This window comes from Tachysurus vachellii, chromosome 19 (genome assembly GCF_030014155.1).
Source record: "Tachysurus vachellii isolate PV-2020 chromosome 19, HZAU_Pvac_v1, whole genome shotgun sequence".
NCBI lineage: Eukaryota > Metazoa > Chordata > Actinopteri > Siluriformes > Bagridae > Tachysurus > Tachysurus vachellii.
Window position 1 is genome coordinate 6,624,828 of NC_083478.1, and position 20,833 is coordinate 6,645,660.

Here is a 20,833-nt window from a genome sequence, read left to right on the forward strand (position 1 = left end):
CATGCATGGTAGGTTGATTGGCATCTCTGGAAAATTGTCCCTAGTGTGTGATTGCGTGAGTGAATGAGAGTGTGTGTGTGTGCCCTGCGATGGGTTGGCACTCCGTCCAGGGTGTATCCTGCCTTGATGCCCGATGACGCCTGAGATAGGCACAGGCTCCCCGTGACCCGAGGTAGTTCGGATAAGCGGTAGAAAATGAATGAATGAAAAGGCTAGAAGGAGCAGTTAGATCCTCACCAGTAGAGACTACTGAATAGTGTGTAGATAAACAGCATTTGATTTTTTTACTTTTTATTTCTTTTGATGTAGATACAGACAGTGCTGTGTCTCTTGTGGTGTGATTTAATCTAAATGCCTTAGAGGAAACCTCCTTTCATCAGCTGTTCATTAGCATGAATGATCAGATTCGTATTTGAAGCTGTGTGAATGAAGCGAGAAGGAGAGGAAGGATCGGTCTTCAAATTCGATCCAAATCATTGCAATGTTATAGTGTATGATTTCAGGAAACTAGAGACAATCACAGTTCGGTTTAAAAAAGAACCAAAAGAGTTGGAACTTAATATTGAGAAGAGCCAAATGATTTGAGTAATTATTATTATGATTGGAATTGAAATGGGAGCGATGACTCCGTATTTAAAGAATGAAAATAATTATTGTACAGAGTTGGCATTCAGTACTCAGTGCACACCATAACCATGCAGTCCTGCTGGTAACACAACTACAAATGAGAAAGAGCTGCAAATGGAAGTATAATCAGCCCAACAGCCCCATTCTCTGATGCTCCTCTTTGTAAAATAGGAAAAGCACAACAGACTTGGTTCTATTACAACCCAGGAATAATAAGGGGAGTGAAATACATCTGAATGGAGGAGTAGATTCATTATTACAGATATTTATGAATGGCCCAATTTACCAACCTGTAAGTACAGATATGTATCTCACAGAGTATAAAATTAAAATTTATTACAGAATGGTATTTACTGCTGAACTAATTATAGAGCTGCTCTAATTATAAAAGTGCACCGAGCAGAGCAAGTTAGACCAGACAGACCAGAGAGCTTTATGCTGAGATTAGCCCCAGTCTTAAAAATCACAATGTCAGCACAGTTAGAAAAGGAAAACTGTGTTAAAATGTTCAAATACATATTTTTTTGTATGCATTAAATGTACGTTGGGGTTTTAGGACATAAGACAGCAGACGCACTTGTATAAAGTTGTAAGCGGTATCTCAGTGGTTAAGATGTTGGCCTATTGATCGTGAAGGTCATGAGTTTGAATACCAAGGCCATTAAACTGCCGCTTGTGGGCCCCTGAGAAAGGCCCTTAAACCTCAATTGATCTAGCCTATAATTGGGATAAATGTAAATTGCTCTGGATGAGGGTGTCTGCCAAATGCCATAAATCTAAAGATAAACAGTTAACAAGGTTAAATTCTTGAAGGAGTCAAAAAAGAGATAATATACTTTATACTTGTTAACTCCTTTGGCAAGGGTTATATTACATATCGGAAAAAAGAGAAGTAAAATAATGTTAAGGAAAAATGGACAGAGAGATGAGGTATTAAAAGTTTTGCTTTGACTTTGCTTTGACAGTATTATGAGATTTTTGATAAGGAAAAAGTGACTGACTTAAGAATTACTTTGGGGGCATTTATACTATAAACTGAAATTTTATAGTATAACTGAAATATTACTTAAATTTAATATTTGTACTCTTACATGGTTACATGTTCAAGAAAAAAGCATTAGACCTTACATTTAGACCTTCAGTGTCTGCTATACACATCAATAGAATTAGCCTCTGTGCATTTTATTCACACTTTAGTTTAAATCAAATTGAAATTTATTTAGTGTAGAAAATAAAATATGAACAATCGCCAATTTGTCATTTGCTCTAACCTTCAAAATTTAATCGCATTTCTTTTGTTACATCATTTTGATACTCAAATGAATTTAAAAAGCAAAATATTTAGTATTTATATAAATACTATTTAGTTGAGTGTAGAAAGTACAATATTGCACACAATATGCTAATTGAGTACACCAAGGGCAGATCACTTAAAGTAGAGGAAACTTTGGGATCAGCAGAAGGATAGTCATATAGGGATTGTTTAGTTTTTTTATTAGACATTTGATTTTGTATCAGCTTCAACAGTTCCCTGCTGTGTTAAAGTTAATGAGGTGATTATTAAACCATCCATGTTGGGAACAAGAAAAACATCCACAGTTTGTTCCACGTTGGTGGATGGGTAGAAATTTGTTCAACCCGTCTCACAATGATCGGATTCATTATCTTCTCAAAACAGTCATGTTCAGTAAGTGACAGCAAGAAGAATAACCATTTACAAATGCTGACAGCTAATCATGCAGCAACAATCATGCAGCAACAAGCATCATGCCGCATATTAGCTATCATAAGGCTATCTATTATATACCGTGTACATACTCCCTAACTGGTGCCTATTGTGTGCTATAGCGAGACCAAACTATAGGATGAAAACTAGCCTGTATCATAAACCAAAGTTTAGAAGAAGTAGAAGAAGAGGAAGGAAAAGAAGACAACACCATGTTTGTGCAAAGCCAATTTATTGAGAAACTAAACCCATGCAATTGTGCATCTATAACAGGAAAACCCTGATGGTGTCTTAGAGAGTCTTTAAGAAAATATTCTTTCGGAAATTTTAGAAGAAGTTGTCAAAAAATATTATAGTATACTGAATTATATTATCTCAAAATATGAAATAATATAACATTATATTAACTATTATATAACATTTGCCCTTAATTCAATATGTATCGATGAATTACCAAAGGCATGATATTGACAAAAACCTGTTTCAACCTCTAAGTATAAAGTGTAGAATGTAAAATTCACTTGTGTTTGTGTGTAATCCAGGAAATCGTGAATAAATTCAAACTATTTACACTCTAAAAAAATATATACTGTTTCAGGGGAGTCCAAAGTCTTATTGCAGCTGGTACACACACACACACACACACACACACACGAGTAACTTATTCAGTAGTGCTGCCGTATTTCTGAAGAGGAGCAAGGATGACATCTGCATTCTTCTGCTCACTCTCAGCACTGTACAGTTGCTGATCTTGGATATAGTTCACGACAGGATCAGGCAGCAGATAGCGCACGCTCTGACCCCTGCGCACAGCTCGCCTCACGTGCGTGGCTGAGATCTCGTTGGTCACCCATTCCCTCACGATGTGGATGTTCTTACGGTGTTTGTGCAGCACATCTGACTGGTAGACAAACTTCTCTGCATCAAAACCGCCCCTGGTGATGCACACAAGCCCGAAGCGGCCCACGATCTCTGTAACGTCTTCCTTCTTCCATAGCTTTGGGATGCTGAAGGACTCCAAAACGTCTGCGCCACACAACAGCTTGAGCTGAAGAGTTTCTGCAGAAATACAAGCAAAAATAATGATGGGTACTTATGTGATTTCAAAACTGCGGACTGCCAGGTCAAGTTACCAGGACCGGATGACAGTCCCAGCCCAATGGTTATTAAATACAGTCTCAAAAACCTGCCCAGTGGCTATTCACACCTGGTACAAACAAAAAATAACAAAACACCCCACTAACACATTCCGGTCCATTTCTTTATTTATTAAATGGCCCAAAAACCAATCCAGTGGTCATTCAAGTCCAAGCCAAAAACCTGCCCAATGGTCATTTAAACAAGCCCAACAGAACATTAAGTAAAGTAAATAAAATAAAGTCTGAGTAACGTGTTGGTCTAACAAAACCCAGCAGAGATTCTCAGCAACTATACTGGAGGAAGAAGCACCATCTTCAAAAATATATGTTGGAGAGTACCGACCTATCACTCCAAAAATCACCCGCAGGTGTTCAACTGGGTTGAGATCTGATGACTGAAGAGAAAAGAACGAATAAAGACTTTGTCTGTAGTTGTGTTAAGTTGGTTCCCAGCCGAAATATTTGAAGACTTCAGTCAGGGACCATGTTATGCAAAGTTTAGCATTCACCTAACATGTGATACAACTCATCAGCTAGTTATCATGGCTTTCATTTAACACTGAATTTGGAGAGTTATCAGAGGAAAAATAAAACAAAAAATACATATTCACATCATAGAGCTGTTTTCCATAACGTCAGTGCATCAGATTATATAAAAGACATGGTTGGTTACCTAACATTATTAGACAGCATGTCAACATGTTGCTCTGTTGATGATAAAATGAAAGTTGGACCTGGTTTTGAAAATATGCACTTACAGGGTGTGACCCCTTTCTAGACAGTAATAAACATACAGACAGTAAGACAGACATTTGTGACACTTATTCGTATGTGGCGGATGACAGGAATCCTGTCAGATCCTGTTTTGCAGTGTAAGCATTCTACTTCAAATAATCTGGAGTTGTTTTCACTTTGTTTTTGACTGCAAGACACATTTGCACAGTTGCACTTCACATTTGCATGTTATGAAAGTTGGCTGTAAATCGCTTTGTATTCATATTCATTTATATATTAAAGATATATCTGGAAAGTGTGTTGGTGCTTTGTAGACAGTACCTGATCTGTTGTGATCTGAGAAACTTTCTACATCCAGTCTTCTCTTCTTTGTGAACTTTACTGTGTCCACCATGTCATGGAGGTCGTCCTCTGATGACATCTCAGCATGATGGTGTCTTTTAAACATAAAACCAAAAAATATAAGTTCAACATAGTCTAAATTTACTGTTATATCTGCACATGCAAAGCCAAAAAAAAAAAAACAGGATGTAGAATTAGATTTGTGTATATGATTTACATAGGCCTCCTTTACAGACCAGTATGAACCTTTCCACTATGACATTATATTTCAGACTATTATATAAAAACAATTGGAGTATTGGTGCTCAGGAAAATCCCAAGAAAAAATAAATCACACCCATATGAATGCAACAAACCACCTCACAAATTTATAAAGGAAAATCTCTGGCTCTTTTAAACTGCTGATTCTTGCTGCACTTTTTCATCTCCACTTGGTCCCTTTGAGTGAGCAGTTACTTCAGATCAATAAGAAGTTCAGCTTCAGCTTCATCACCTTTATTCTGTTATACATTCCTGACTGTTGTGGTCTCTCTCCCATCCACAGGAAATCAAATACTATGGCCTTTATGAATCACTAGATCTCAACCAAAATCAACAACTATGGGAGATTTTGTTTTGAGAGAAGTGAAACACAGGGCTCTTTACCATCATCATCAAACCACCAACTGAGGGAATTTCCTTTCGAAGAATTGTGTTCCTCTTTCCGGTACAGTTCCCAAAGAAGTGTGTATACAATTTTACAAATTTGCTATACATGAATTATGAATAAATAGTGTAATGCTACCTTATAACTTTGACCGTTTCCACCCACTCAGCCTGCTGGCCCTCCCAGTCATCCACACTGATCCAGCTGGAGCTCTCTGTCGCCAATCTGGCCATTTCTATACGATGACATGCCTCAATCAGACCCTTCTTCTGATAACCATCACCAACAGGAGAGATGATACCCTTTACTACTCTGTACCTTCCTGAAAAAAACAAAAAACAAAGTGTTGTGGCCCAAAAGGATCACGAACATGCACAGAGTGGGTCATGGCTGCTTATTCTCTACTTTTATTATTTTAAAATGTTAACAAAAATGGATCTTTAATACGCTAACATGCTAACACTTAACAGTAACATGATATATGGTCCAAAGTGAACTAGCGTTAATAAATTTCATTTTGTCCCAAACATTGCTTTAAAAAAATATGACATTAACTGCATTAAAGGACTGGGTTTTTGTGTAGTTAGGGATTCACAAAATTAACATTGAGTTTACAGTCTTACAAAGTCAACAAGAACAAACATGCATGAGGATATTTTCCATTAGATGAAAACAGAGCACTATATTTTAAAACATTTTTGCAAGACCAGTTGGTGCGTCTTGCCACAAGTAACTAAAAAAAATGTTTGTTATAGAGAATAAGCAAACCCTATAAAACACATGCTGGCTAGACAGTAGACTTGTTAATGTAAAAACCTATTTAGTGTAAAATATTATAATGAAATTTTCAGACATTTCAGTATAAAGAAAAATATCAAATATGCCATTTTGCAATCCCTGAAAGTTATTTAATTAATTATGTCTGTCATTTCGATAGATAGATAACTTGATACATAAGTAAGAAATTATTATTAATTCAGTAGTATCAATCTCCTCATCAATACAACATTTAGACTGTACAGTATATTCATAATCACACCCTCCAGTGTCACCCATATGAGGATGAGGTTCCCCTTTGTGTCTGAGTCACCTCAGACTTCATTAGGGATACAGTGATGCCTCGAGATACGAGTTTAATTCGTTCCGTGAACTTGCTCGTATCTCAAATTGCTCGTATCTCAAAACAATTTTCCCCGTTTAAATGAATTGAAATCTCATTAATCCGTTCCAGCTCGCAAAATTCCACTCCAGTTGTTTTGTTTATGTGTTTTGAATATGAAAAATGTACAGTACCTGTATTTATAAATGACAAATATTGTATAAAAACATACAGTAATAAAAGAGAATGTTAAAAAATAAACTGGTTTTACTTTACGGAAGATGCACACGGAGGTTGAGGGAGGAGTAAACAGGAGGAATTTTGTCTCGTACGTACACTTTCGCTTTCGTTCACTTACTCGCTACTGTACACTCTTAATGCTACTTTATACTTAAATGGAACTTAACTAAACTTCACTAAAATTAACGAACTTATATCAAGCATCATATTATTTCTGGCAGGACACGACGTCAAGCGTGCATCAGCTGTTAATCAGCTGTCCACGACGCGCACCAATCCGGTTACGGCATCCATATTACCCGACCATTTAAATTCCCATTCACAGAGCCGCTCTAGCGCTTCTCTGCTGTCGCGATTTAAACTCCCTCCTCCAACCCCGACTCCACCATGCCGGAACCTGTGTTCGTTGTATCAGTTTACGTCATAAATCTCCACATATATTTTTCTCTCTCTCCCTCTCTCTAATTATTTAATTATTTATTTATCCATTCATTCATTTCTTTCCAAAAACGCGTAAGCGAGTATATCTAATACTATGCATGATTAGTGGTTCTGTTATACGGGGGGGTTTATTCTATTTTCTAGTCGCTGCTCTCGGCGCTCTGACCACGCATGCGCACGGACGGGCACGTGGATTTTTATCCAGAACAGAACCATACCGCCAACACTAACTGTATGCTATCATCTAATAAATTCTCTTTTGACATAGTGGTCCTGACAGAACTGAAATTCTCTTAACTTAACTGAACTTAATTGCTACAATTTCTGTTTTCTTTACATTCATTTTGCTTAATTTTCTTCATCGCTTTTCTCTTCACTTGTTTTTGCCTTTTTTTCCACCCTTTCCTCACTAACATCTGCCGGTCGTTTTAATAAAAACCTGTCCGGTCGGCATATCAGATGCGGTGTAGTCGCACAAGTTCAAATTTTTTAACGGATCCGAAAATTACGGATCCACAGATGGTCGGCACCTCACACAGCCCCTTTGCGACTCTCCATAGGAAATGAATGACTTCCGGTTTTTTCGGCTGTCGTTTGCCGTGTGCAGTGGAAAGGCGGCTTTAACCGAGTGAGGTGTAGGAGGCTGAGGCGGGGGGGAACAGAGCGCACGTGGTTGTTGGGGATCTTTGTTTCGGCGGCGGCGGCTCGGATGCTCGTATCTCAAAAATTTGCTCGTATATCAAGACAAAAATTTGGTCTTTTGAGCTTGTATCTCAAAAAATTCGTATGTCAAAGCACTCGTATCTCGAGGCATCACTGTAAATACAAACTAATTTAAATATCTAATATTAATCTTGAATTTTGTATTATATTAATCTTTATATTATTCTTTGTATTAACCTTTGGTTCTATGTGTATGCTCTGTAAAGCTGCTAGGAGACTTTGTCAACTGTTAAAAGCGAAAAAGAGTGTAAAAGATCCCTGATACTGAAGTAAGATCAGTTAAGAAACTATAATAAGGATCATTTAAAGTTCAAGTGACTGTTGTGACTCTGATGTACCGGTGTCTTCCAGGTGATCTCTTGCCAGCTCAAACATACGAAGGTGCATATTAGTGATGGGGTTGAAGGAGCCACATGCCAGCAGGACCACTCTGATTCTCTCCTGAAGTGCCATTGGGGATGACAAAGATGTTAGATTCCAGACCTGAGAAAGGGAAGACACTTTAATACACATATATAATAATATATACACATATATTATATGTATTATAGGGCAGGATCTGACAAAGTTTCTGTCATTGTTAAAAGAGCTACAGAAAAACTGTGCAAATTTCTCACTTGACAAAAAAGACTTTCACGTTTCACTTTAAACTTGGCTGACTAAATCATTTGATATAAGCCAAAAGTCTATCCTGGATCTCCTGGATAAATCTTTATAATTCCAAGTGAACTGGATTTTATTCTGTTTTTTTTTGTCTCCATATATCACAACAGTCCAGATGTACACATAAATGACTAAATTCTTTGTGTGCCTTTTAAAGGTCTTTGTGGATAACAATCTTCAGAAGGATTACTTATACACCCCAAGAATATCACCCCAAAATATAAATTTAGCATTCCTAAAGAAACTTGTTAAAGTATTCATTTCTTCTTCAAATTCCTCAAAAAGAATTCCCTTAAGGACATTAAACAGTCCCCCTAAAGACACGACATTAAACAGTCCCCGTAAAGACATGACATTAAACAGTCCCCGTAAAGACACGACATTAAACAGTCCCCGTAAAGACACGACATTAAACAGTCCCCGTAAAGACACGACATTAAACAGTCCCCGTAAAGACACGACATTAAACAGTCCCCGTAAAGACACGACATTAAACAGTCCCCATAAGGACACGACATTAAACAGTCCCCATAAAGACACGACATTTAACAGTCCCCATAAGGACACGACATTAAACAGTCCCCATAAAGACACGACATTTAACAGTCCCCATAAGGACACGACATTAAACAGTCCCCATAAAGACACGACATTTAACAGTCCCCATAAGGACACGACATTAAACAGTCCCCATAAAGACACGACATTAAACAGTCCCCATAAAGACACGACATTAAACAGTCCCCATAAAGACACGACATTAAACAGTCCCCATAAGGACACGACATTAAACAGTCCCCATAAAGACACGACATTAAACAGTCCCCATAAGGACACGACATTAAACAGTCCCCATAAAGACACGACATTAAACAGTCCCCATAAGGACACGACATTAAACAGTCCCCATAAGGACATTAAACAGTCCCCATAAGGCAGAGGTGGGAGTAAGTCACACATGTGCAAGTCACAAGTAAGTCTCAAGTCTTAACCTTCAAGTCTCAAGCAAGTCCGAGTCAATTTTTGTGAGAGTCAAGTCAAGTCAAGTCACCGCTTTATGTCAAGCAATTCAAGTCAAGTAAGTCACTGGCAAGTCATACACATGTTTGATGATTTAACAATGTATATATTAAACAAAGTTAAATCTACAGTATAACACACACACACACACATCCCCATAAACGGTCCATACGCTTTTCACTCAAAGCCTAACACTGAAGACCAATTATAAGTGCTATTGCAAAACAGCTGACATTTCCACATAAACAGTGACCAACCATTTACACTAAATTGCACTTGCAAAAAATTAAATTTGATAGAACTTTGTCACTCAATGGTGAGCGATGTGGTCGCATTATCACCCCACCATGGCTGAATACACGTTCAACAGGTGCCCCTGATGCAGGGATGGCTATAAGTCTTACCGCTACCTTGAACAAAGAGGGGAGGGTGTCTGTTCACATCCCAAAACTGCAGGGAGTCCTGTCCATCACAAAATCCCGGTACCCGAACTTAATTATTTTTGGTTAATTATTGCAGCGCCTTCCATGTTTCGTCACGACTGTTAAGGTTTATTAGTTAGTGCGCGCTCTCCCTCTGCTTCAGTGGCGGAACTAGAGTTTTATACATGGGGTGGCCAAGGCAACTTTAGGTATATTATGTATATTATGTATATTATGAGGGGGGCACGGTGGCTTAGTGGTTAGCACGTTCGCCTCACACCTCCAGGGTTGGGGGTTCGATTCCCGCCTCCGCCTTGTGTGTGTGGAGTTTGCATGTTCTCCCCGTGCCTCGGGGGTTTCCTCCGGGTACTCCGGTTTCCTCCCCCGGTCCAAAGACATGCATGGTAGGTTGATTGGCATCTCTGGAAAATTGTCCCTAGTGTGTGATTGCGTGAGTGAATGAGAGTGTGTGTGTGCCCTGCGATGGGTTGGCACTCCGTCCAGGGTGTATCCTGCCTTGATGCCCGATGACGCCTGAGATAGGCACAGGCTCCCCGTGACCCGAGGTAGTTCGGATAAGCGGTAGAAGATGAATGAATGAATGAATGTATATTATGTATATTATGTATATTATGGCTAAACTGGGGAACGAACCGATCTCTCTTGTCTGATTAATCTGTTAATCGCGTCTAACCTCAATTTATATAGCGACGTAACTTTCTAAATATTTTTCTGGAAAACTAAATCCTGATGTTTAATCTCAAAACTTACCGAAATTTGATGTTTTACTATTAGTCTGTTTTACTATTAGTCTGTTTTAGTATTAGTCTGTTTTACTATTAGTCTGTTTTACTATTAGTCTGTTTTAGTATTAGTCTGTTTTAGTATTAGTCTGTTTTAGTATTAGTCTGTTTTACTATTAGTCTGTTTTACTATTAGTCTGTTTTACTATTAGTCTGTTTTACTATTAGTCTGTTTTACTATTAGTCTGTTTTACTATTAGTCTGTTTTACTATTAGTCTGTTTTAGTATTAGTCTGTTTTAGTATTAGTCTGTTTTAGTATTAGTCTGTTTTACTATTAGTCTGTTTTACTATTAGTCTGTTTTACTATTAGTCTGTTTTACTATTAGTCTGTTTTAGTATTAGTCTGTTTTAGTATTAGTCTGTTTTAGTATTAGTCTGTTTTACTATTAGTCTGTTTTACTATTAGTCTGTTTTAGTATTAGTCTGTTTTACTATTAGTCTGTTTTACTATTAGTCTGTTTTACTATTAGTCTGTTTTAGTATTAGTCTGTTTTAGTATTAGTCTGTTTTACTATTAGTCTGTTTTACTATTAGTCTGTTTTACTATTAGTCTGTTTTAGTATTAGTCTGTTTTACTATTAGTCTGTTTTACTATTAGTCTGTTTTACTATTAGTCTGTTTTAGTATTAGTCTGTTTTACTATTAGTCTGTTTTACTATTAGTCTGTTTTACTATTAGTCTGTTTTACTATTAGTCTGTTTTAGTATTAGTCTGTTTTACTATTAGTCTGTTTTAGTATTAGTCTGTTTTACTATTCGTCTGTTTTAGTATTAGTCTGTTTTATTATACTTCTCTACCTCTCAACTCTTTATTGTCATTGATCGATGGATTTGAAATGTTAAGCGGCGCCGCGACCAAACGTCAAACGAAGACTTCTTTTGATAGGTGAAATGAGATGTCGATCAGCCTCAAACTTCCAATACTATCAAATAAAAATTCGGGGTGGCACCTGGTGTGGCCAATCAGATGTCAGGGACACCCCTCTAGCTCCGCCACTGCTCTGCTTGCCTGCTGCGTCACGTGGTTATATTACGCTCTCGCGTGCGTTCAAAAACAGATTAAAAAAAAACAAGAAGTTATTTCGAGTCTTTTAACTCAAGTCACAAGTAAGTCTCAAGTCGAGTCCCCCATCTCTGCCATAAGGACATTAAACAGTCCCCATAAGGACATTAAACAGTCCCCATAAGGACATTAAACAGTCCACATAAGGACATTAAACAGTCCACATAAGGACATTAAACAGTCCCCATAAGGACATTAAACAGTCCACATAAGGACATTAAACAGTCCCCAAAAGGACATTAAACAGTCCACATAAGGACATTAAACACTTCTGAAATGAGAACTATGAAGATTTTTAAATAAAAACAATATTAAAAATCATTAAAATAATTACATCCTAATTTCTTTACCTTCGATAACAGTTTTTTGTCTGTGTGTGTCCTCAATCTGTGTCCACACTTTAATTCGTGTCTCTTTGTCTTTTGTACTTAAATTTTCACCGAATCGAACCGAACTGTTACGGTGGTAGTAAATCGTCCATCTACGTCACTTCCGGTATCCTCTCACTTACTGTTTTCATCTCGTTGGAAGAATAAAAACAATCGGAAATGAAAATTTATTTCGAAACTTTAAAAGGACTCACAAGACGAAAAGCTATCAAAACTATAGACTTTTACAAGGATGTTAATTCCTCTTCTCTGGGTTAATTGTTTTGCTTGATACCCCTAATGTGTAATTTTTTTGTTTTTTATTTATGTTATGTTATTATTCTAAAATTTGAACAAATATGGCATTGCAAAAAAATAAATAAAAATTAAATAAATAATAGATAAATAAATAAGTAAATAAATAAACAAATAAAAACAATAGAACCGACTCCTTAGGTAGTTACACATGTGCCTGGATTTCCTTCCTTTATTAGTTTATTTATATTTAATTATGTAAGAACGTGCTTATAATTTTCGGTCATTTTATAGTATTTTTTTGTCTGAATAAATTCCATGTTTGAATTAAATAATCAATTCACTGTTTTTCAACACGTTGTAACCTAAACTGGCATTTATTTATTTATTTGTTTGTTTATTTATTTATCGATAAATAAACAAACAAACCCAGAGGATTCTACTATATATGTATTTAAGTATAAATATCAGCTCCACCTGACGTTCACTCTGATTTTCACTCAGGCAAATACATGACCTACTAACAGGTCCTTTGTTGTGTACATGTTTCTCATAAGGATGCACCATGAGTTAAAACACCTAGTGTTCACAGACCCACCCTTTCTTTTCTAGTCCATAGGACTTTTTATGTTATGCTGTTAGTCATTAAAGTAGTGAAGCCTCCTTTTATACTTACTATATAAAAGTTAAATATAGACTGATACATCTACATGTTTATATTTGGTTCTGGAGTTAAAAGACTGACCTGTTACTGATTGCTTAATGAACGCTATCTGAACATCTCACGCTGAGTTCAGAGACACATAATGGCTTCTCGGGGGAAATCAGAAACTGGGAAACTGAAGCAGAACATGGAGGAGCAGCTGGACAGATTAATGCAGCAGCTACAAGATCTGGAGGAATGCAGGTAAAAACACACAATGCCTTTAATGCCTCCAATAACTCTTCATATCTGCAACAAGATCCTACATCCTACAGCAGTTATCACGGTAAACACTTGTAAGAAGAGTTCTACACGTTTATAAAAACACGTGAAAATTAAATACGAGTGATAGAAGCGATGTATTTTCTTCATTCCTGGCGAAAGACGTGTTTGTGTTCAGTCGTGACGTCACATGATGACGTTTGTGCGCCGCGGTGACGTCACACACACACACGAGGTGACGTCACACGACGACATTGATGTACACTTTCACTAGCAAAAGCAACAAGTCACATTCACCTCCTCTAGTCTGTCAGTCCAGTATTTTCTTTTATTATTTTTTTTAATAGTCTTTCCATGAGGGGTGACGTAGACCGAACGGAATATGTATATAATGCATCAGAGTCACACAAAATACAGATAGTTAAAAAGTGATCTATTTAGATATAGTGTGATAAATGTACAGCAAAATGGATAAACGCACAACTTCAGGGAGGAACAAGACCAAAATCAATAACAGAAAATCGCTGGTGTTGGGCATTAACTGACCTACACACACTCACACACACACACACAGGCACACACATATACAGATAGTTAAAAAGTGATATATTTAGATATAGTGTGATAAATGTACAGCAAAATGGATAAACGCACAACTTCAGGGAGGACCAAGACCAAAATAAATTGCTGGTGTTCGGCACTAACTGACCTAACGCACATACATGCACACACACACACACACAAACCCACTCCCAACGTAATTGGCAGTCACACACCTTCTACTGCTCAATATATACACATTTACACATACACAAAGTGATTATTTACAAATCTAGACAGCCGAACAAAACCTAGGGCCAGATCAAGCTCATAGTACATTAGACCACTGATGGTTGAAGAAAATAACGTTGGTTATCTTATAACAGTGTACACTTGCTGTCTAATGTATCTCAACCTTTGACAGCTGCCAGTCATTTCTTTTATGTTGATGTGAGGGAAACAGGAAAAAATGGAAATGGTTAACCAAAGTAAAAATAGATTAACATGTTTCTATCAAGCTAAAATATTCACTAGACAATTTCACTACGAAATAAATCTCGATCGCTGTTGAAGATTGCAGGTTAATCATACAGATTGAATATGCAAATGATTACGGGTGGATTTAAATATTAATTTTAGAGAAATTCTCCTTAGTTCTTTCAAGAAATTTACCTCAGTACTTTTAAATGAATGGTCTCTTGGCAATTATTTCTTCATTCCAGAGAAGAACTTGATGACGAAGAGTATGAGGAAACAAAAAAAGAGACGCTGGAGCAGTTGAACGAGTTTAATGAATCTTTGAAGAAGCTCATGTCCGGAAACATGACCCTCGTGGATGAATTGGGAGGGATGCAGCTAGTAAGACTTTTTGATACAGACGTTAATACCGATGTCATGTTTTCTCTTGAATGACCAATAATTGTCAGGGGTCACGGTTAAGGTTGATCAGATCGATACTGTGACCCACACAAAAGATTGTTGTTAGCATTCACAGATAATTCTTTATTGTCCTAAGTAGCAACAATATATTTTTTTCACGCAGATAATTATTTTTTCTGTTCTCCTTCAGGCTATCCAAGCTGCTATCAGCCAAGCATTTAAGACCCCTGAAGTTATAAGACTGTTTGCAAAGAAGCAGCCTGGGCAATTACGTACAAGACTAGCAGAGGTAAGGTAGAAATATTAAAAACTTTAAACATTCAATTCCACCACATAACCTGTTAGAGCCTATTTACAACCTATAAATATTACAGGCACAATGTGTTTCGACATTGTGTTACATCTCTGTGTGAGATCTTGAAATCCAAAGTGCAAAGTGCTCTATAAATAATAATAATAATTATTATTATCATTAACATTCAATTCCATTTTACAGTAGACATTCATAGAGCAGCTTTACAGGAATATAAAAATGATAAAGTTTAACATTTTAAATGTATCCCTAACAAGCAAGCCAGAGGATATACAGTATAGATGAGGAAAAGAAAAACCCCCTCAGACTATATAATGAAGACTCAAAAGGGAACCCATCCTCATCAGATACTGCTTTGTTACACAAATTATTGTAATACGAGCGAGGGAACTAAAATAAAGTAACCCACCAAAATCTTTGGGTAACAGTGCATTAATGTATCATTGTACATAGATGTTTAAGTACTCTTTATGCACAAGAAAAGAAACGTGAAACTAATAAATTGTGTTGAGTAACAAATCAACTGGATGGCAGTCAATCACTAAACAGATTTTTACAGCTAGCTGAGAGTAAACATTAACACCACTGAGAAGGGTGTGAGTGTGAGCATGAGCAGAACACCACATAAATGTATACACACACACACAAACATGAAGATAAAACATTCCCAGGATTAGACTGTGTAAGACCAGGACATTAAGGTGATTATGCTGTTGCTAGGTAGTGTTTTGGTGGTGTTTAACATCGTTGTACTCCTCCTTCAGATGGACCGTGATGTGATGGTAGGGAAACTTCCCAGAGACGTGTACACTCAGCAAAAGCTGGAGATCCTCACAGCCCTGAGAAAACTGGGCGAGAAGGTGAGAGGTTTATTCCTGACCCGTCGATTCACACCGCCTCAGCTTCATGTCTTCGTGTCATTTATGCCACCGCGTTGTTTAAATCTCTGTTCGTCTTATTTAACAGCAGTTGTGAGATTAACTCTGCTCACAAGTTTAGATGAATTCTCTCGGCCTAATATCTCATTCGAATACTTCATCATTTATATTGGAACAACTTTTAACAGCACTCATTTATACAGTGTATATATATATATATATATATATATATATATATATATATATATATATATATATATATATATATATATATATATATATATATATATCTGTACATTTTCCCTACTGTATAGTAAAATCTATTTTTACTATACTTTTATTCTTATTGATTCTATAAACTAGAATTTGCATTCATAAAGCATTTCACTCATACTGTGTATGGATGAAATAAAATTTGAATTGAATTTGAGCTTGAATTTGAGTTGCTGGACACAGAAACGAATTAGTGTGTAATATGAGATGACATTTATTTAGCATTTCTCTTTAGAACAGTTTGCTTCACTGATCATCAGTAAAATACCTTTTTTCTTCTCAGAATCAAATCGAAACACATGGATATGTTCCACAATGATAAAAACAACTATAAGTGCATAAAAAGTACATTGTTCTTTACAGTGGTATAAGAGGAATAAAAAATATTATACTAAAGGAAGTGCTGTTATGGGAAAACAGTTAACTTCCTCATGTGGGTATTTCTTTCAAACATCACACACCAGAGTTTCTGTGGGTCCTTTAAAGCTTTAATCTATTATTAAAAATAATTTTTAATTCATACACTTTAAAGTATTAAATCATCTTATTTAAATGTCTTGGTTAATATTTAACATGGGGGGGCACGGTGGCTTAGTGGTTAGCACGTTCGCCTCACACCTCCAGGGTTGGGGGTTCGATTCCCGCCTCCGCCTTGTGTGTGTGGAGTTTGCATGTTCTCCCTGTGCCTCGGGGGTTTCCTCCGGGTACTCCGGTTTCCTCCCCCGGTCCAAAGACATGCATGGTAGGTTGATTGGCATCTCTGGAAAATTGTCCATAGTGTGTGATTGCGTGAGTGAATGAGAGTGTGTGTGTGCCCTGTGATGGGTTGGCACTCCGTCCAGGGTGTATCCTGCCTTGATGCCCGATGACGCCTGAGATAGGCACAGGCTCCCCGTGACCCGAGGTAGTTCGGATAAGCGGTAGAAGATGAATGAATGAATGAATATTTAACATTTAATTACGCTGTTCTTATTTTGGGTGAATTTGCTTTGAAAACATTTTTTAAACTATTCAACAATTCTGAATAAATATATTATGAATAAATATATTCATAATATTTATTATGTAGTGTAGATTGGGTATTAATTGTCATTAGCAGTAATTAAACACAATTAAAAATATATCGTATGGTATACTGGTGAATTTGGTGTAAAAGAAATTCAATAATGTCTGATAATCATTTTAGGTGTAGGAATGTTTGTGTGATTACATAATGTGTGAGTGAGCGAGAGAGTGTGTGTGAGTGAGCGAGAGAGTGTGAGTGAGCGAGAGAGTGTGAGTGAGCGAGAGAGTGTGAGTGAGCGAGAGAGTGTGAGTGAGCGAGAGAGTGTGAGTGAGCGAGAGTGTGTGAGTGAGCGCGAGAGAGTGTGAGTGAGCGCGAGAGAGTGTGAGTGAGCGCGAGAGAGTGTGAGTGAGCGCGAGAGAGTGTGAGTGAGCGCGAGTGAGCGCGAGAGTGCGAGTGAGCGCGAGTGAGCGCGAGTGCGAGTGAGCGCGAGAGTGCGAGTGAGTGCGAGTGAGCGCGAGAGAGTGCGAGAGAGTGCGAGTGCGAGAGAGTGCGAGTGCGAGAGAGTGCGAGTGCGAGAGAGAGCGAGTGTGAGCGAGAGAGAGAGAGAGAGCGCAAGTGAGTGGGCATGAGCGAGAGAGAGGAAGAGTGAGCGAGAGAGTCTGAGAGTGTGTGAGAGAGAGAGACTGCAGCCTTAACCTACCTTTATTATATATATAATTTTTTAAATTTTTTTTACAGCTTACGGCAGAGGATGAAGCTTTTCTAACAGAAAATGTCAGTGCCACTCTGAGCCAGTTTGAGAAAGTCACAGCGAATATGAGTGAGTATTTAGCAATGACTCAGTTCATCACACCACATGATGGAGTATCATTCAGATGCAGTCATAGGTGCTTTTCTGGAAAGTCTGCACAATTGTTGGAACAAACTGAACAGTGACCAGGGCATGGACATGTGTCATGGCTCCACCAATAGAATTACAGTGTTGTTGTGCCTGGTAGTCTGCAATGTACAAACAACCTATAAACATGTCTCTTTAAATCTGTCTGATTAATTGAGTTGATCTAATCAGAGTTAACTTGAACACAAACTCTAATGCTTAAACAAGGTCGTTAAAGAAGGTTGTGATTTCAAAGCCCATGACCAATGCTGTGCCCCAGCATTAAATCTACCAAATGCCATAAAAATAAATATATACATGTAATAGAAGATGTGATTTGTCATAATAATTGCCTGCATAATATTATAATCATGACAAAAACACATTAGAATAGAACTTCTTGACTAAAAAGTGAGCTAAATAAAATAAAGACTTGCTTGTGCAAGTTAGGAAGTAGTAAAAAATATTATGTAATGAGCCATGCTACACCGGAAAATCATCAGTACTGTACATTTACAGGCAATTGTAGCACGATCTTGCTACACAACAGGAAATAAAGCGCAATGACAACAAACAAGATCTTCAATAACACATTTATGATGTAGGGATTGTGTAACATGTTAAATGTGAAACATTTACATGCCGTTCTACAGAAAACACTGCTCTGTGTGTATGTGTGTGTGTGTGTGTGTGTTTGACTACACATACTGAGTTTTAACCTAATGCATTTTTTCTATTCCTACAGGATCTGAAGATAAGATCATGGCCTTAGCTAGCTCTGGAGTTGAAAAGACCAACACCTAGTTATCTCCTGTAGTGTCCTGTTATTAATCTGTGTGTGTGTGTGTGTGTGTGTGTGTGATTATATTTTTAAACAGTGTTTTAATGTTATATTTAGTCCGACAGATTTTGGCTCACGATTCTCGAGTGCCATTCAGCACAGTTTCATACAGTAATTATGTCATTATTTACATGTTTATCTTAAATCACATTACATTTCAAATACATTTGTGTGTGATTGTACAATTTCAGTACAGTAAAGTGAAATTTAGGAAGTTCATGAAATAAGCAGATCAGATTTCATGTATAATAGATACCTTTGGTACGGTGTGTTAGATGAGTTATATTTCGCAAAGTCCTTCCTGTGGCTTTAGGAAAAATAAATGTCTTGATGTTTGACTGTATTGAAAATTTCAGATAAAAAAATTTCTTACAGGTCATTTTTGAATGTCTTACTTTTATAATTCTTCATAAAATGATCTATTTATGATTCATTTACATCATTTAATTTGTATGTCTTTTGTATGTTTTAGTATTCAGATCCTCATGCATTTTATTCATGAAAATGAGACATTAATAATAATTGTACCTTTTCCTAAGATGATTTTGTCTTATGTTAATACACTCGAAAACCTAAGGAAACAATTCTCATGTATGTATTTTTCAGAAGAAATCATTATATTTATGTCAATTTGTAATCGTGAGGTAGAAGATGGGGAAGTAGCCGATATACAAGGTCCTTTCACATGAATGATACCTGTAACAAATTAAACATCTGAGTCACACAGAGTGTGCAAATACATTTCTAGGATAAATAAAATATTATACGATTGTAACAGAATCATTCATTCATCTTCTACCGCTTATCCGAGCTACCTCGGGTCACAGGGAGCCTGTGCCTATCTCAGGCGTCATCGGGCATCAAGGCAGGATACACCCTGGACGGAGTGCCAACCCATCACAGGGCGCACACACACACACACACTACAGACAATTTTCCAGAGATGCCAATCAACCTACCATGCATGTCTTTGGACCGGGGGAGGAAACCGGAGTACCCAGAGGAAACCCCCGAGGCACGGGGAGAACATGCAAACTCCACACACACAAGGTGGAGGCGGGAATCGAACCCCGACCCTGGAGGTGTGAGGCGAACGTGCTAACCACTAAGCCACCGTGCCCCCGTAACAGAATCAGTGTAGCGGAAATGTTGTTTTATTTATATGTATATATATCAGAGTAGCAGGAGTTTGTTTGTGGTACATGATAAGAGAATTGGACTAATCTCCCTCTGTATAGTCTGTAAATTATGGAAGCTGAAGATAAATGTATTATTATGCCTCATTGTGTCTCACACTGATAGGATTTCAGGTTTACAGAATCAAGCTGTTAACATAATCCTGTTAAATTGTTATCTGTCCATCAACACAAACATCACACTTAACCAATATGAGTTAAGTGATAAATTACACTATAGAGACATTATATATATCCACTGACACTTTACTTCACGTTATAAACACTAGGGGGCACAATTGGTATCAGAATGCAGCCTATCACTGGTATACAGACTTGATTGGAAAGTATAGTATGTTTTTATTTTACAGAGATTACACAAGAACAGACTGTCTGTCTGTCAGGACCTTCTTAAAACTACCGCAGTCTACATAAGTGAACATAATTGTGTGTAATAATCGTGTGTGTTTCTGTTTTTGTGTGTGTGTGTGTGAGAGAGAGAGATATTAAATAATAATAATCATCATCATAATAATGCATCTATTAAGGACCTTTTGACTTGATATTCAAATCAGCATACTAACTGATGTCAAATCACAAAAACATCCCTTGCATAAAATAATTACTTTTACTTTTCACTGACTTCATATAAGGTTTATATGAAAATATAAACGTCAATGACCTGAAATAACAATATGCTAAACCGACATTTAAAGATAAGAGAAAAACGTCCCTGACATACAACAGTGCTGATTTATGAAAACAAAGACTTTTCTATGTAATTCTAATATAGACAGTGATATTTTGACCTAA

The 20,833-nt window shown here is 37.1% G+C and overlaps 2 protein-coding genes across 2 annotated transcripts; one reads left to right on the plus strand and one right to left on the minus strand.

The window, feature by feature from the left end:
- Positions 1-2,568: 2,568 nt before the first annotated feature.
- nmnat1 (nicotinamide nucleotide adenylyltransferase 1) lies at positions 2,569-12,180 on the minus strand. Its single transcript, XM_060894543.1, has 5 exons — positions 12,041-12,180; positions 8,057-8,201; positions 5,354-5,537; positions 4,549-4,664; positions 2,569-3,412 (listed from the first exon to the last, which is right to left on the minus strand). Exons 2-5 carry the CDS (start codon positions 8,169-8,171, stop codon positions 3,015-3,017), a joined length of 813 nt encoding a protein of 270 aa, XP_060750526.1. The 5' UTR covers positions 8,172-8,201; positions 12,041-12,180; the 3' UTR covers positions 2,569-3,014.
- A 670-nt stretch (positions 12,181-12,850) lies between these two features.
- Positions 12,851-19,569, plus strand: lzic (leucine zipper and CTNNBIP1 domain containing). The gene is made up of 6 exons (XM_060893884.1): positions 12,851-13,220; positions 14,501-14,636; positions 14,848-14,946; positions 15,735-15,830; positions 17,866-17,947; positions 18,750-19,569. The coding sequence occupies exons 1-6, from the start codon at positions 13,120-13,122 to the stop codon at positions 18,806-18,808; spliced, it is 573 nt and encodes a 190-aa protein (XP_060749867.1). The 5' UTR covers positions 12,851-13,119; the 3' UTR covers positions 18,809-19,569.
- The last annotated feature ends 1,264 nt before the right edge of the window (positions 19,570-20,833 follow it).

Excerpts from the sequence above, each read along its gene's own strand:
- nmnat1 (XM_060894543.1), bottom strand. The coding sequence starts at position 8,171 with ATGGCACTTCAGGAGAGAATCAGAGTGGTCCTGCTGGCATGTGGCTCC. Across the intron at positions 5,538-8,056 it reads AGATCACCTGGAAGACACCG|GAAGGTACAGAGTAGTAAAG; the intron begins GTACATCAGAGT and ends TGTTTTTTTCAG. Across the intron at positions 4,665-5,353 it reads GAAACGGTCAAAGTTATAAG|ACACCATCATGCTGAGATGT; the intron begins GTAGCATTACAC and ends TATGTTTAAAAG.
- lzic (XM_060893884.1), top strand. The coding sequence starts at position 13,120 with ATGGCTTCTCGGGGGAAATCAGAAACTGGGAAACTGAAGCAGAACATG. Across the intron at positions 14,947-15,734 it reads TACGTACAAGACTAGCAGAG|ATGGACCGTGATGTGATGGT; the intron begins GTAAGGTAGAAA and ends CTCCTCCTTCAG. Across the intron at positions 15,831-17,865 it reads TGAGAAAACTGGGCGAGAAG|CTTACGGCAGAGGATGAAGC; the intron begins GTGAGAGGTTTA and ends TTTTTTTTACAG.